The sequence below is a fragment of the Polychytrium aggregatum genome, assembly GCF_025602895.1.
Source record: "Polychytrium aggregatum strain JEL109 chromosome Unknown BJ171scaffold_2, whole genome shotgun sequence".
In the NCBI taxonomy this organism is placed as follows: domain Eukaryota; kingdom Fungi; phylum Chytridiomycota; class Chytridiomycetes; order Polychytriales; genus Polychytrium; species Polychytrium aggregatum.
The window spans coordinates 789306-805661 of record NW_026516204.1 but is presented as its reverse complement, the minus strand read 5'-3'; the positions used below and the strand labels follow the sequence as shown (position 1 = coordinate 805661).

General features: G+C 55.8%; 5 protein-coding genes across 5 annotated transcripts; 4 read left to right on the top strand and 1 right to left on the bottom strand.

Annotated features, from left to right (window-relative positions):
- On the top strand, positions 1-2638 carry BJ171DRAFT_115796 (uncharacterized protein). Its single transcript, XM_053105490.1, has 3 exons — positions 1-739; positions 997-1291; positions 1432-2638. Exons 1-3 carry the CDS (start codon positions 56-58, stop codon positions 2472-2474), a joined length of 2022 nt encoding a protein of 673 aa, XP_052971416.1. The 5' UTR covers positions 1-55; the 3' UTR covers positions 2475-2638.
- A 958-nt stretch (positions 2639-3596) lies between these two features.
- BJ171DRAFT_486487 (thioredoxin-like protein) lies at positions 3597-4974 on the top strand. The gene is made up of 4 exons (XM_053109200.1): positions 3597-3892; positions 4191-4282; positions 4478-4529; positions 4632-4974. The coding sequence occupies exons 1-4, from the start codon at positions 3699-3701 to the stop codon at positions 4711-4713; spliced, it is 420 nt and encodes a 139-aa protein (XP_052971415.1). The 5' UTR covers positions 3597-3698; the 3' UTR covers positions 4714-4974.
- Positions 4975-5498: 524 nt separating this feature from the next.
- On the bottom strand, positions 5499-8141 carry BJ171DRAFT_486484 (uncharacterized protein). Its single transcript, XM_053109199.1, has 7 exons — positions 7959-8141; positions 7405-7680; positions 7131-7191; positions 6837-7013; positions 6334-6683; positions 5818-5955; positions 5499-5696 (listed from the first exon to the last, which is right to left on the bottom strand). The coding sequence occupies exons 1-7, from the start codon at positions 8088-8090 to the stop codon at positions 5670-5672; spliced, it is 1161 nt and encodes a 386-aa protein (XP_052971414.1). The 5' UTR covers positions 8091-8141; the 3' UTR covers positions 5499-5669.
- A 921-nt stretch (positions 8142-9062) lies between these two features.
- Positions 9063-11383, top strand: BJ171DRAFT_564536 (kinase-like domain-containing protein; the record flags this gene model as incomplete). The annotated part of the gene is made up of 6 exons (XM_053113309.1): positions 9063-9146; positions 9186-9563; positions 9811-9900; positions 9998-10103; positions 10238-10737; positions 10965-11383. The coding sequence occupies 6 exons, from the start codon at positions 9063-9065 to the stop codon at positions 11229-11231; spliced, it is 1425 nt and encodes a 474-aa protein (XP_052971413.1). The 3' UTR covers positions 11232-11383.
- Positions 11384-12623: 1240 nt separating this feature from the next.
- On the top strand, positions 12624-16340 carry BJ171DRAFT_115701 (kinase-like domain-containing protein). Its single transcript, XM_053105488.1, has 10 exons — positions 12624-12682; positions 12806-12902; positions 13034-13206; positions 13340-13368; positions 13571-13716; positions 13817-13869; positions 13975-14053; positions 14226-14346; positions 14456-15712; positions 15930-16340. The coding sequence occupies exons 2-10, from the start codon at positions 12889-12891 to the stop codon at positions 15972-15974; spliced, it is 1917 nt and encodes a 638-aa protein (XP_052971412.1). The 5' UTR covers positions 12624-12682; positions 12806-12888; the 3' UTR covers positions 15975-16340.
- The last annotated feature ends 16 nt before the right edge of the window (positions 16341-16356 follow it).

Genomic DNA, 16356 nt, shown 5'->3' with positions numbered 1-16356 from the left:
GAAGCCCGAGCCGCCCCCGCGTCGCCTCTGGGTCGTCCTCTGTCGCTTCATCTCCATGCTCATCCGATCTCTGGGCCCTGCGCCGGGCCGGCTCCCTCTGGCGGCATGGGTTACAATGCGTTCCTCATGCGGACGACCACCGCTCGCCATGCTGCACAATCGCATCAGCGGCACACAGCGATATTTTGCAACCCCACCTCTGTCCTCGCCCAATTCCACGAGCGCCGGCTCGCCGTCTGCTCCAGCGACAACGGCAAGAACTCGAACTTCTCGCCGAGCTCGGTCCGAGGAGGACCTGGATCCCAACATCATCCAATTCGATCAAAAAAGCCGTGGCCCGCTCTATTTTGGCATCGGCGCCTCGGCTTTCATTCTGCTGGGTTCGACCCTGCTGTTTCATTGGGCCACATCGATCTATCCCAAGCGCTCGATTCCCGACGCCGCTGTTTTCCACCGAGCAGACGAATCGACAACCGTGACCAACTGGTCGGCGACGCATGCGGTCACGCTTCCTTCGTCGTCGGTACACTATCCCAGCAACCTCGATGAACTCGAAAAGATCGTGGCCGACTCACACTTTGAACACCGATTCATCCGCCCAGTTGGATCAGCGCTGTCGCCCAATGGTATTGGGCTTGGGCCGTATGGAATGATCAACTTGGCGTTGATGGACAAGATTCTCGACATCGACCGGGAGCAGGGGACAGTGAGGGTCCAGGCCGGCGCTCGAATCGAACAGGTACGAAGTCGAAAGGCGTCAAGGACGCTCGCCCACACAACCGCACGACAGCGAACCTCATAGCTCGCTTGGTCGTGCGAGGGCAACCGTCATCCCCCATGGATCGAGGATGTGTGATGTTTTATCCAACTGTCACCCCTCAGTCCCACCGCCTTTGGACAAAATCGGCGCTGCGATATTGCTGAGCAATCCCGGCCTGTCGATCTCATTTGTTCTTGGCCTCACCCCTCTCGACTGCCGCTCTCCTTCTGCCCCAGGTTGTCGAAGCTCTTCGCCCATACGGCTTGACACTACCCAACTATGCTTCCATCCGGGAGCAGCAGGTCGCTGGATTCACCCAGGTTGGCGCTCATGGGACAGGCGCCACAATTCCGCCAGTGGATGATTTTGTCGTTGGGATGAAGATTGTCACTCCGGGCAAGGGCACCCTTGATCTGAAGATGAGCACAGGTGACCTACGGGATGACGGCAGCGCCAATTCAATCAAAGACACGGCATCAGCTGCGGCAGTGCCAGATCGTTGGTGGGGCGGCAGCAGCTATGGCTTTACAGGTGCCCTTGGCGGTGCATGAGGCCCGGTCGCTGGTCCGAGTTTAGCAATACGACAAATTGACTTGCAAAGTGCGGTTTCAGCGATCGCCGGTGTACTCGGCTGATACCGCCTCGACTGACACTTTGTCCCATTTAACCAGATCCTGAGCTCCTCCGACTTGCCAGACTCTCGCTTGGCACACTGGGGGTTGTGGCCGAGCTCACACTCAAGGTTGTTCCAGCCCACAAACTTGTAGAGGAGACACGGGTGTATTCAATCGACCAAGTCAAGCGCAACCATTCGTCGTGGCTCTACAGCAACCAGCATCTGCGCTACATGTGGATTCCGCACACCGATAAGGTCGTCGTGGTCAAATCGAATCCACTCAACCCTCTGGATCACCATCAAGCCGATCTTGGCCACGAGTCTTCGCCGCTGGAGGAGCGCCTGGCCGGTATTCGCCGGTTGTATCGACAGCTCTCGAGCGAGCTCCCCGGCAAGCTGCCGCGACTGACCGAGGACATGGGCTACACGGCCCTGCGGGACGCCATGTACATGGCCGATCCACTGAATGTCGAACTTGTCCGGCGCGTGAACGAAGCAGCCGCCGAGTACTGGACCCGCAGCGAGGGCACACGAACAGACTGGAGCGACCAAATCCTGGGCTTTGACTGTGGCGGCCAGCAATGGGTCTCCGAGGTGGCCTTCCCGGTGACACACTCGAGCTTGTCTGCGTGGTCGTCGCAATACTATGCCGATCTCGGATATATGGATCGGCTCTTACAGATCATCCGTGACGAGAAGCTACCGGCCCACGAGCCCATCGAGCAGCGATGGACCAAGTCGTCCGGGTCGCCCTTGTCCCCGGCTGCGCGGGATCTGGGGTCGGTCTACGCATGGGTCGGCATCATCATGTACCTCCCCGATGCCAGGGACGACCGGGAGACCGAATCGCTTCGACACACGATCCAAGGAGCCTTCATGGAGTACCAGACACGATGCTCGCAAGCACTCTGGGATCGGTATGGAGCCCAGGAGCACTGGGCCAAGATCGAAGCCGATATGTCCATATGGACAGGCAGCCACGAGCGAATCCAGAGGCGCTTTGGCGCTGTCTTGGGCAAACTCAAGAAGGTCAAGCAGGAACTGGATCCGCGAGGGATCCTGGGCGAGCCCAAGGTCAATGAACTATTGGGGCTTTAGCAGGTGCATACGTCGCTGCCAACGAAGATGCTGTGCACGGCCGAGTGGTGCTGTGCTTGGTGGGATGATGCTGTGTCGGGCCCGGTGGCCTGGATGGTGTTACCCTGTCGATGCATGGAGTTGGTCGTGCAGACGGCACCTGAATATACAATTCCTCCCCCCCACCACCACCAGAACGGCGCAGGATCGCTACGGCCCTTGAAACTCGAGTAGATCCAAGACCGAAGACAGATGCCTGCGGGATGGGGTGCTTGGCGCTGATCTTCAACCTGCCCAACGATGTAACAGAGTTGCCATAGCCGAGCGGCTGTTTCCCAGGGCTGTGGGCGTTGGCTGATCCGACAGAAGTTTAGGTCCTCTGGCATACAGCCGTGCGAGACATGATCTGTGTGGGACATGATCTGTACGAGACATGATCTGTGCTGGTCCGTACAGGCAGCCAAGGCTGTACCATCTTTGCAGTGGAGGAGACAAGTTTGCGTGCTCCTTGGAGGCTCCTTGCCCCTGAGAAAGACTCGGTCGACCAGCCAACCAGCCAATACATCTCCTCTGCTCGTCAGCAGATCGCCCATGCGCACCATAGGACGGCCGTGCTTTTGCTGGAGGAGCCGGCCCGGTCGAGTACGGCTGTGGTGCGGCCCCACGAAGCCCGAGACCACGCCATGCAACCTGATGCAATCTGATTCATGTCGGTACAGCCCCGAGAAAGAGGTGCTGTGTCGACGAGGACCACGGGGACAGACGCAAGCCCACCAAGGAAGGGCGCTGCAGCGCACCAGGCAGCACCGCTGGCATTTTCGCCGGCGACAGCTTACGGCCGCGACCCGATGAACTCCGTGTCGTTGCCAGTGCTGCAGGACCACTCCGGCCCAATCTGCGGTCCATGTGGACGCCGATCTCGCGGCGTCACAGCGCTCGCCCTGGAGATCGTCACGGAGGGAAAGCTGCCGGTCTGTTTGCGGCTCCTGTCGGCTGCGTGCTTGAGCGGCCTTGTGCTCGGCGGTCAAGTGACCGGGGGGCCACAAGGGCCACAAAGGCCACAAAGGCCCGCGGCGCACAGCCGGCAGGCACAGCCGGCGCTCCTCCCGGTTTCTTCGAGCCGCCATAAAGCCCTGCGCTCGCCGTTCAACGGCCCTCTACACCGCTCCAAGCAACTCGCCCAGCCAGCCAGCCGTCTCTGCCCACCAGCCGCTCTCTGCCATCCGTTTCTTTCGCCGCCTCAAGATGCAAATCAAGTCTCTGCTCCTGGCCACCCTCTCGCTCGTCGCTCTCGTTCGTGCCGACGCCGCTACCCAGGCTGCTGCCGACCAGGCCGACCAGCAGATCCGCTTCTTGTCCCACGACCAGGTTGCCTCGGCGACCCACAACGGCACCTGGCTGCTGCTGTTCGGCCCCAAGTGGTGCGGATACACTCAGAGGTAAGCATAGGGTGTCTGCGGCCGTTTTGACAAAGGCAGGCCTGGGCAGGCGAGTGGGTGAGTCGGTCAAAGCGAGGGGAGAGAGAGCGACTGGCGGGGCCTGGCTGGTGTGGAGCGGTGCGGGGAATACTGCCGACAGGGCAGCTCGAAGCTGTCTCGGCAGAGTCTTTGACAAACGCACAGCAGTGTCGTCCTCGGTACGATACTAGTACCCAGGCTGTTGCTGCAAACTTGCTGCTAACGTCACCCGGACGCTATTGTACCCTCTGTTCCTTGTGGATGGACAAACATCGCTCAGATTCACCCCCAAGTGGCTCCAGGTCCAGAACACCGTCGACCAAGAGCACCTCAACGTTAACCTGGCCAAGATTGACTGCACCACCGATGCCGGTAAGTGCCGCTCCACATATATCGTGGTCTGCCCGGGGAGTGTGTGGAGGACGCTGCATGGCGGATGCCTCAAGGATACAGCAATCTCTCGGGCGCCTATCCTTCCTCCTGGTCCATGAAACGGTGCCGAGAAAGCAGTCGATTGTGAGCAGCGATATAACCAGGCCGCTTGTCGTCTCGAAATTGGCTCTGCAGACTTCTGCACTGGTGCTCCCTACCACGTCACCGGCTACCCCACCGTCATTCTGTGAGTATCGTAAGCGCAAGGACCTTAGGGCGATCGTGATGAGGCTTCCGTTGGCCAGCGTGCGCTTTTCCTGACCCGATTCCCCTCGTCCACCCACGATAGCGTCCGCAACGGCCAGGTTGCCCAGGAATACCCCGGTGCCGATGAGGTCCAGCCCCTCCTGGATTACATCCACCAACTCTGAATTCTAAATGGGAGCGACTTCGACCACTAGACCCCCTCCAATGTATCTACCAACTTGTACTTTCGCCCACCATTGGCTGTTCCACTTGATTCCTCCCTCGTCTTGATTCCACCCTCACCGACTCTGTGTGATTGTCACTGCTATGTTGATTTTGATTCATCCAACTCCTCACCCTGCGAACTGCAGAGGCCGCTTTGTAATGTCCCGAATGGGGTACGCTGTAGATTGTTAACAAGAAAGCGCTGATGCGATCAAAACTAACAGGAGGCCTGTTGGAGCTCCCGAATTCGAGCATCGCCATACCCATCCAGGCTGCTCAGAACGACAATACCAAGTCAACTCGGAGCATATTCGTCGCCCTTTCGGGGATCAGCGGATTCATCCGCCCAAGCCCGCAGCCCGCAGCCCGCCGACGGTCTGCGACATCGCCCTGCTGGTCGCATCGCTTGCGGTCCTCGTCCACAGTCGTTTCTTTGGGCGCAAGCCACGGAACTGCCTGTTCGGCCTTCATGGGTGGTGATTGGCTGCCATGCCTGAATCATGTCCAGGTTCCATGTCCAGACTCCACGGGCGATCCGGTCTGATCCAGAGCCAACGGCGACAGCCCGGCCACGGGCACCATGATTGATGCCCTTGGATTCATTGTGACAAGCACCGCCCTTTCTCGGGCCTGGGCGATTCCTGTGCGTCGCAATGTAGCGATACGAAGAAGCTTGGGAGTGCAGCAAGTGGTCGGCTTGGGTGGATGGGTGGAGTGGATGGGTGGAATGGATGGGTGGAATGGATGGGTGGAATGGATGGGATGTATTCAAGATCCAGAAAAAAAGTGATCGGCGGCCTCAAACAAGGCGACTCGTTTCGTTTTGTGGACGTTTCGAGAATCTATCCTACTTGTCAGGGAACCCAACAGGCAAACCGATGGTCGATGGCAGTCTTGAGCCCTCTCCCATACACTCCTATGCCCGTTGAAACCGAGCCAGTTTCTATCACAGACGTTCAAACACATCAAGCAAAGTCGTCATTAATTGATCTTGTATCCCGAATAGCCCTGCGCGCCACGTCCTCAGCGAATGAGGGCTATCGACGGCGACAACACTTATCTACCTCACAGGCCTCGAGCTTCATATTTTGGGCTTCGGAGAGCTTCTTTTGGTCCACCGAAAACCAGGTCCGCGCCTGCATCATCTTGTTGTACTGTATTTCACGTTGGTACGCGCAGCGCTGCTGCAGATTTCTCGCATACTAATGCCGCGCAGATGCGGATAGTCAGCAGAATATCAAATCCGAAAGGCCCAGCGAGGTACAAGCAGTTCCATGGCGCCGATTTCGATGGTGCACGTTGGTGATTTTCGCGGTATATGTGGCGACGTATGTGCATTCAAAATCAGTGGGTGGTCGCCGAGATATCGAATGCGAAGAATGTGAAATAATCGGAGCGTCAGCAAGGCCATCACACACCAAGCGCATATGGATATGCGAAGCGAGCGGAGGAGTGCTCGGCAACACCGTAATAAGCACAGCTGCGCGAGAGTGCATCAAAGTGTGCTTGCCGAAGGCCCCTTCCCCGAGCCAACTCCTCGGGTTCGTAAATATTCAGATTAGAGTTATCAATCCGCTTACATAAACTTCAACATCGCCTTCAAGTTGCCTCAGTCGGGAGGGCGAGTTGCCATAACGGCGCTCAAAGTTTGTCGGCTCAACCCAATACTGAACATTGTGCCGAGCAGTCTCCCGCGACATTGAATAGCGGCTTGACTGAGAAAACGCAAAAGCAGGCTCCTGATGAGACCCCCATGAAAACAGGGAAAAGAACAGAATCAGCAGCAGAGGGAGGAACTGAATGATGTGGAGTCCGTTTCCATTGCTGCTGTTGTCCTGTTGCATCGGTCGTTGCTGGAACGGATTGTTGTGGAACTGAGCTCGGAAGCCAGGACCGCCGGCCGAGAAGGTGGCAGTCCGGAAGGCAGGGCCTGGGTGAACACAAGCGAGTCAGATGCGCAATGTTGAAGTCTGCAGAGTCACATCGGCTATGCTGCTTGAAGCTTGGGTCTGTTCCTTGCCAGAGGAGATACTGCATTTGCTCTCGGCGCATGTCGAGTCACATCGATCGCTGATTCACTTACCGCCCGCCATATCGCGGAAGAACATGTTGAAGATTTCCTCTGGCGAAACCTCCTGGAATCCATGGTTTCCTCCGAATGGGGACGCTTCGGCTCCGCGCGAGTCTGAATCGACTCCATAGTTATCGAATCGTGCTCGCTTTTCGGGGTCACTGAGCACCGTGAAAGCGTGGCTGATGGCTAACAAGCCAGGCCATGGGACGGTCATCAAATCAAGACGGTCATGAATCTGTGAGCCATAATCGCCGCTGGAGTTTTCCTGTCAGCAAATGTGCGATTCACCGGCACAATATATACCCTTAAAGGCCTCATCGGTTCCAGGGGCGCTGCATTTGTCGGGGTGGAACTGTAAGGCAAGCTGCAGCGACGTGACGGGCGGTGTGAGTCGAGCTGCGGAAAACCAAGCCAAGATCCGACGCTGATTGTGTTCGAAGAGTCCCCGAACCCAACAGTGCAGGGGGAGGCCGAGACAAAGACTGTAGGACATATAGAAACCAACAACGAGCGATGACGGGTACGGGCGGCTATAGTTGGGTTCTTTTCGTGATAGCCGCCAAGACGCTGCTCTTACTTTTCGATATGCCTTCTTAATCTCCGAGTCTGTACAGTCCTTTGTGAGTCCCAAAACACCGTAGAGGTCACCCTTGGATTTGGTTTCCTTGATGCGCCTGATGCCCGACTCCTGCTCCTTGGTGAACGATCGTGATGCTGATGGAGAATCAGCAGCCGACGCTGATGTCGCATTCGTGCGGTTTCTTAGATTGGACGACGATGGCTCCGAGTTCAATCCAGAGGAGGAACCGGGGCTGGATCCGTCGTTTTGGCTGCTCTGGGTTAATTTGTCCAGCTAAGAATGTGGAGGAATTCATAGTTAGAGTCTGAACCTATGGCAGGGCCGCAACGATCCAAGGAGCAAGAGCCGCAGACTGGCAATCTCGAGGAGAGGTATCTCGGGGACCATGGAAAGTAAACAAGTGGTGCACGTCGCAAAGAAACGGCGGCTGGAGAATCCCTGCCCACCCCCAAAAATAAAATAAAAGAATGTACACAGCTCATCGACAGCAGAAATCAGCATCGGTGTTTGGGGGAAGTTGCAGTCGTGACAGTCGCCGATGCGAGACCCACCCAATCCTGAGCCTCCTGGGTGGCGTGGAGTTTCAAGCTCTTCCTGGCGAATTTAAGAGCGTTGTCTAAATCTCCATCTCTATACGCCTTCCTCGAACGATCGAGGCTGTCTTGGGCTCCTTCACTGTTCATCGATGGCAATATTCCCGAGCAGGAACGGCAGCAAGCAGAGCAAGATCAGGGCGAACCACAAGTCGACCGCCAGCGAGACCGAGACCGAGACCGAGACCGAGACCGAGACCGAGACCGAGACCGAGACCGAGACCGAGACCGAGACCGAGACAAAGCGAGGGCGCCCTGGCTGCCCAAAATGGAACGGGCCTCCGTTTCGCTCGCGATTTGGTTGCGCCGGCAATGGCAATCAACCAGGAACCTCCCCCTCGGGCCTTCTGCGTCTCCGGGCGGCCTGCATGAATCGATGTGCTTGTCGCACAGCTCTATAAACAACCGCTGAATTGACTCGAGCTGGATTGTGTCGGTGAGCTTGGCCAGGATAACCCGCCCGCCAGCCTCCAAGCACGACCCGAGTCGCCTTGGGCTGAATGAGCTTCACCGGCTGAGCGATTCAAATTTGCAGTTCATCCGGAAAGAAACGGGGCACCCTTGGTTTGCTTGGTTTGACCATTGATCACATATATTGTTACCCAATACCATCGCGTGCTGGCCATGGCCATTCTGTGATGCGATGCAATACCATCATCCATCGCTGGCACTCCGACACCAGCGAGCAGGTTGATTCTGGAGACGGACAGCGACCGGTGGTGTTCACTCGGAGGCTGCCAAAGTGATCTGTTCTATTTCTTATGGCATAGTTGGACGCATGCCATTACAGACTACATGATCGTGGAGGCAGGTGTGATGTCCCCTGAATAAAGCAGGAGGGTATGTGAGTCTGCCTATCGGAGTGCTATATGGCTCCGCTGTAGGTCTTGGCTCTGTCCAAGCGAAACAAGCGAATCCGGTGAGCCATCGTCAAGGCCTCACGTCATGGCAGTCGAATCATACTCACAATCGCAGCGTCCGCCCAATCAGCCCGAGTCGCTATGTCGTCGATGTGCTTGACGACGCTGAAGAAGATGGCAGCCCTGTGGGCATTGTGGTAGAATGGATGCGGGTGTGCTCCGGGTGTGCTCCGGGTTCACAAAGAAGCGAGGGAAAGGGCCATCGACCACAAAACAAGGGTTCTCTGTGAGCGCTATAGCCTTGTCCCCCCCCCATCGCTCCCAGTTCCTCTCGTCTCTGCTCGCTGATATGGGTGGATGTTGCGCAAAAGCCGTTGCCCCGGATGGGTCCTACAAGTTGATTCGGATATCGAACTTCATTATCGGAAAAGGCCTTGGCAAGGGGGCCTTTGGTCGAGTGTGCATTATCGAGCACAAGTCCACAAAAACTCGCTATGCACTCAAGTACATCAGCAAGGAAAAGTGCATAGCAGAGCGTGCTCTCAACCATGTTCTGCAAGAGCGTAGCTTGCTCGAGGAAGTCCATCATCCTTTCATCTGTAACATGCGCTATTCCTTCCAAGATGAGTTCAATCTGTATATGATTCTGGATTTGATGCCCGGTGGAGATCTGCGTGCCTATCTAAAGCGGCCGTTGGCGGAGGTAGTTGATCGCCAGTCGCTCGTTGAGCAGCCATCGAGCTTCATCGGGTTCTTTGCATCAAGACCGCCGCGATACCAGTAGTCCCTGCCCACCGCCTAGAACGTAGACCAGCTCACCAACTTGCCCAGCCGAACTCGCAACTCTCGACGCTCAGTCGCCCCTCCGCCAGCGAATGGGCATAGCGTGCATGATCCTCGCTGGCCCATGCTTGGTTTTGATCCTCAATGCGAAACTGTCTCCTTTGCAGGATGTCACACGCTCAATAATTGCTGAAATCGCCTCGGCGATTGAGTATCTGCATGGGCAAGGCATCATCCACAGAGATATCAAGCCCGATGTAAGTGTCGTACTGATAACCCACGACTCTGGACATGGTCCGCGTGGTCGATGCTTGCGCGATTTAGCCGTCGCCAACATACTCTCAATGTCGGTAGAACATTTTGCTCGACGAGAAAGGACATGCCTATCTGTCGGATTTCAACATAGCCGTACGATACACGCCGATAAAACTTCTCAAATCAGTGGCCGGTACAGAGCCGTGTATGTATGCAGTAGAGGCGGTGGTTATGTTGCAGCGCGCGCCGTCAAGCCAAGACCTCGGAGCGAGAGCGGCTCTCTGGCCACTGTTGGCTGAGGGCTGGAGATTGTGGTCTAACGACTGCTTGACATCACAGATATGGCCCCTGAGCTGCTTTTGGGCGGCGGATACTCTGGAAGCATCGACTGGTGGTCGCTCGGGGTCGTCATGTTCGAAATGATTTTCGTCGAGCGGCCCTTCCGCGGGAAACACAAACGTGACCTGATCAAAAAAGGAGAGTGGATCTTTCCAGCGATTCCCAATAACCATTACACCAGCGCCGATCCACCATCAAGCTCGTGTCAACAGGCGATCAAAGGTTTCATGGAAATGGATGTCAACAAACGATTTGGAGTGGGTCTCGATGGCCTCCAAGCGATGAAACAAAGCTCATTTTTCTCCTCGGTGGCCTGGGATCGACTGCACCTCAAAGAGCATCCGGCACCGTTTGTCCCGCCAGCAAATAATGTATTTTTAGAGAATCCAAGTGCCCCCTCTCCAGAACTCGAGCATCTTCGTCCCAAGGCAAACGGTACCAAGAAACCCGAGGCCCCGAATGTAATTGCTGATCTGAACACGATGCAGCGAAAGTTTCTGGTATGTTGTGGTGTTGTGGTGTGATTAGTAACGGGTCATTCGTTCGATTCTCGAGCATCTCTCGCTGTCAGAACAATTCAGATCAATGCTCTTGGATGTGGTTCCGTATCCTCCCCGGGTTGCTTCGGCTGAACCATCACCGCCACGACGATACTTTATCGCATATCGCCAAATGAATTGACTCGTCCCATTTCCTACCAATGCAAACGGAATCCATTTTATTATAGTACTATGACGACTCTCTTCCAAAGCGACTCGACATGAGCATGCCGTCCATGACCAACATTGATAACGAACGACAAAACTCATATTCGACCTTGGACATTCCGCCGGACGGAACAGCAAGCCTTTCTGGCGCAGCCCGTGTATCCTCGATATTTGGTGTCAGTTCTGTTCGAACAACCTTTCGAGGTCGATTCTTTGAGGAAGAGGCTTCTGCACGAAGTCTATCCCGCACAAACAGCCTCTCTCGCGCAAACTGCGGTAGGATATAGTTCGAGAAAATGTATTTTGTGCGTCCGAGGCTCGTCTGGGCTACATCTCCTTCGAGAAAAAGTGATAAACTGCTCTATGTGTTCATCGACGTGGATTGGTGCAATGAGCCCATGGCCTCCTGTTGCCGAGGAAATAGCCCTGTTGGACGCAGGCTATCCCGTCTGCGTTGGGCATAGAGTGCGATCAAAAGCCAGCGGGACACCTTGTGTCGTTTTCTCAGTCCGTGTCGCCGCCCGACGCCGCTGCCGCTGTGGTGGCACCCTGCGACACCTCGGCCACCAACAGCGGTTTCTCCCCCATCGCATCTTTCGACCCCACACCGCTCGGCAGCAACAGCACCGCATCTCTCGGCAGGAACAACGTCGCATCTCAACGCAGGGCTGCTCGCTTCGTTGGGCATCCTGTGTTCTCGGCTCGCCGGTCCCTGCCATCGACTTTTCGCTGCACGTTCGCTTCAGCGCCGCTGTCGCAGGTGCTCTGGACTGTGCTGTTGCTCTCTTGCTCCCCTCCCTCGGACCTTTCAGCCCCGCTGTCTCGGACCTTCCCCGGTCCTGCTGTCTCTGGGCTCTCCGTTCGTGCGGCCTCAGAGCTCCGTTGTCGCCAAGACCTGCCTCCCACCGCCCTTGGCCATCTTGTCACCAGGCACTGGGCGATCAGGCCACCCACTCCGGGCCCCATAATCATCTGCCGCGGCGATTCTCGGCGGCCTCTGCTGTCCCTTCTGCTCAGCGACCCTTTTATTTTTGGTATCTTCCGGCACGATGGAGTCCCGAGAACGAGATTCGGCTTGCTCCTTCGTCTCAGAGCTGCAGCCCTCGTCGTGCTCTCAATCTCCAGCAACTATCGTCACTCCCGGCACTATTGTCGCTCCAACTCCAAAGACGGCCACACCCAACACCCCGCTGCTGTCCAACATATCGTCTCCAGGACACTTTCCCAACGGCGCCTTGTCAAGATCACTTTCCAATAGGTACCGTTGCTCAGCGGCTGCCATTTCGTTTGCAAGGCCTGGGGCCTGCCGTCCAGGCTATGTGGTCGCTCTTTCACCGTGACCATGAATGATCGGGGCTTGCCCCCGGGTTCTCAAGTCTGCTTGCCACGGAAGCAGCAGCGCGGCAGGATATACGAGCTCGTGTTTCGTATGCACAATCCCGTCACCGACTGGCTTACGCTGGACCGGTCTCCTGGTCAATTCTCTCTCTCCTCCCAATGGCACAACTAACTCGCTGTCGCTTCGTCGACATCCAGAGGCTCTGCTTCGGCATCGCCAATCGTCTCGCTGTTCACCCGATCGGGCTCGCCGAAGCTTTTTATCCGCAGCGACTCTCCTCGCTCCAGTCTGGACGAGCACAGCCGTGGTCAAATCTCCCCACGTAACCTTGAAATCAGCTCCCCGTTCAACTTTGAAACCGTCTTACATGTGAACGATGACCTAATTTGGGATAGTCCGGTTTGTCTCTCTCGAACTTTGCTGAAAAACTTGACATATTCTCTATCACATCTCGAGCGCCTGCTGCAGCCGTTTCGCCATGCCTCAAATCTACTAATTGATTGGGGACGTGTGCCATCCAAGTTAGCTGTGCTCGGCCCTAACAGCCCATCGGTATTGGAATGTGATCTCGCCAGAACCCACAGAGTCTTTTCGAGTTCAAGGAAATGCTTGGAGAGGGGTATGATTCTGTCTTTGCGGCCACGGCTTGTCCCTTGAGTTGCGATTGTCGCATGGATGCCATAATGCCCAAGATCCTCAACACCAACAACAATACCCGCTCTAATCCCGGACCCTCCTTGAACGCTGCAGCTCGTTTGGATGCGTCTACAAAGCACATTTTTACGGACAGTCGGATAAGGACAGCGGCTCTGTAGTCGCCATCAAACAACTCGATCTGGGAAGGCCCAGTCAACGAACAATCATCGAGAAAGAGATCGAGACACTGAAACAGCTGAACCACGAGGCTGTGCTCAAGTACTTTGGTATGTTTGAGTGCCCGATTGCCAAGACTCGCCCAGTCATCAACCTTGGTCTCTTCGTACCGTTTGGGCTCGGTCGCCTTCACTCACAGCTGCTGTCGCTGTTTGCCGCTGTTTCTTCCGCCATCATTGCTAGGCTGCTTTCCTGTGGCCAATTCTATATGGGTAAATCTCTAGCATCTTCTAAAGGCTCGCTGTCGCTGTCGCTTCTGTCGTCCACAGCGATGTTACTGGATGCACGACCATTGGCATCCACGAGCATTCATGTCTTGCAGTAGCTGTTTCAACCAGGGTATTGCTGCCCACGAGTAATCCGAACCGATTCCGTTTGCCATCACTGCCACTTACCCTCTTTGGGGATGCATAGATCTTGACGGAATACTGTGCTGCAGGATCCATCTCGGACTGCATCGAGATCACCGAATGCACTTTCTCTCCAAAGCAAATAGCCATTGTCTTGGCATCGGCGATCGACGGTCTGGCCTACCTTCACTCCCAGCACATTGTGCATCGGTAATGCTTTGCGCCGCTGCCCTGTGTGCCATCGCTTTGTGCATTTTTACGAGATTGCATGAGGCAACATTGCTGACTCATGATCTCCTCGTCGCTTTAGTGACGTCAAATCCGCAAATATCCTGCTGACCGATGCGGCACAAGTAAAGATAGGTCTGTTGTGCCTCATCCATGAAACGCCTGCATACCTACTTGGGTCTTTTGGATACAATGCCTATGCCCCTCGTCCTCACCATAAGATGTTTCTGCCCCACACAGCCGACTTTGGTGTTGCAGAGAAGTTGACGAGCAGTGACGAATCGAAGATATCCTTTGTTGGGTCGCCACACTGGATGAGGTAATGACGCCGAGTCGCTGATTTTGTACAGCAAAGGCCGCACTGGAGCCACGCCGCAGCTGCCTGTGCGCCGAGTTCTGATCGACATCAATATCCATTCAAACCATGGCCGTTTCCAATACTCCATTGCTGCGGCACACCCACAACCAAACCTATTTGACTCGGCTGTAAGCCCCGAAGTTCTGACTGCCGGGATGAGCTACAGCACGACGGCTGATATATGGAGCCTCGGTATCACCGCGATCGAAATGTCGGAAGGACTGCCACCGATGGCAGAGTTGCCGCCCAATGTTGTAAGTAGACCCGTTTGGGCATGTACCAGTTTGATGGCCCCGTGGCTACTGCTGTTGCTTGAATATGGCCCTATGCTCTGTCTTGCTCACGAAAGCCGCCAAACCTCAGGTCATGCTTCGAATTCCCATCCAAGCGCCACCAACCCTTCCGAATCCGGCCCAGTTTTCCAAAGAATTCAACGACTTTATCGCAAAATGCCTGAGCCACAATCCCAAAGACCGTCCGTCGGCCAAAGCGTTGCTCTCGCACCCGTTTATTGAAAAGTACGTCGGTCTCGTCCCAAATGATCCGCTTCGGAAGCCTTTGAGGGAAAAGGTCCGCGAAGTTTTACGAGCCAGGGAAGCGGACAGCAGAAACAAGAGTCGGCTTCGACGATCCATTCATATGAAGCGCGAGAACTCTGAAGATCATCCTCGGTTAGCCCGGATGCGACCCGACCCAGCTAATGTAACCAAGGAGCGTCTCGCCCAAATCCGTCCTCTGATATCGGACGCCATCGACATTCCACAATCCTCCGAATATATACCGGCCGGAGACCATAGCTATGGCACCATGGTAATCAACGACGATGTCATGGATTACACCAAGCCAGCCGATATCCTTGGCCTTGGCCCCGGCGGCGAGATCATATACAACGATTTGGAAAGCGCTCCCGTGCGGCAGTCTCGGTCGCGCATTCCCAATCCGGACGAATCTCATGTTCGGGAGCCCTCTTTCGACCTCAACGGAGAGTCTCGGTCGGCATTGTTTGTGCCTCGGTCCGAGCGCCAGCCTCTACCGATTGCTCTCGATGGACTTGCGACGGCGGCGGCGGGCGAGCCATCGGTGTCAACACCAACAAGCGAATTCGAGTCGCCGCTCGTAGATCTGGTGCGCACAGGCTCTTCTCGAGTTCGACACACGATTCGTCAGCATCTGAAAAACTTGCGGCAAAACCTGCGCGCGGCAAACTTTGTCATTGCGCGTGAACAGAGGGATGGGGCATCGCCGAGCCTTTCTCCTCCATATGTGGTCATGCGTGCGTCCCCCGCCAAGAATGCCCGGACAAGCTCCGATCTCGACACCAAGACCAATGACCACACCCTGATTGAGGGTATGTCCGATCGACTTCGTGTCAGTACGCGAATGTATGGCCACAAGATTCGCGATTTGGAACATCCATCGTCGCTCTTCATTCCGGTAATGAATCGTGCCAAGAGCGACCCAGCAAACGGAAGCCCTGTACTTACCCACACGCGACCGAGTCTCGCTGGCACTTCAAGACCTAACTCCTTTTACTCGACTGGCAATGAATCTTCTGGCGACGTACGACTGTTCGAGAGCATCTCACGCTCGTCGTTCGAAAAGCGGCGAGCCGAGCACATGGCTGCGTCGTATCCACGGCCGTCGTTTGAATCGTCCAGGACCGTCGTTTCGGCTTCGCCCGTGTCCGGGTTATGGCCGGAAATCTCTGGGCAGCGCCCCGATGATGATTACGAATCGGGATCACTGAATCGACGAAGTACCGTTGCCATCGGCCCCAACCACCCAGGCTCCTCAGTGCCCGGGCGACAGCAGAGACGACGGGCGACGATGAGTGAAGCCGAGTTTATCCAGATCTCTGGCAGACTTTCCGAGTTCACGCTGAGGCTGAGGAGCAAGGTCGTTGGAGCCTTCAAGAAGGCTCGAGAATAGGTCATGAATAGCATTTGTTTTCTCGGGCGGCTTTGCATCCCGGGAGCTGTCAAGCAAATCCCGAACGAACCCGTGGCCGTGGCAAGAGTCACCGACACACAGATATTTTCGAAGAAGGGACTCGCGGGTCCCATCTTGTACTGCAAACTTGGAGCGACTACTGATTCAAATAGATACAGCTCGTTCAGAACAGCGGGGTACATCAGCACCGATTCGTTTCTGTTATTGTCTAGTTCTTCCAGCATAAACCGGACATCCAGCTATCACCAAGGAGGAAGAGGGCTGTCAATCGCGAGTTGCGTTCATCGACAAGGGAGGAGGGCGCATTTTCAACA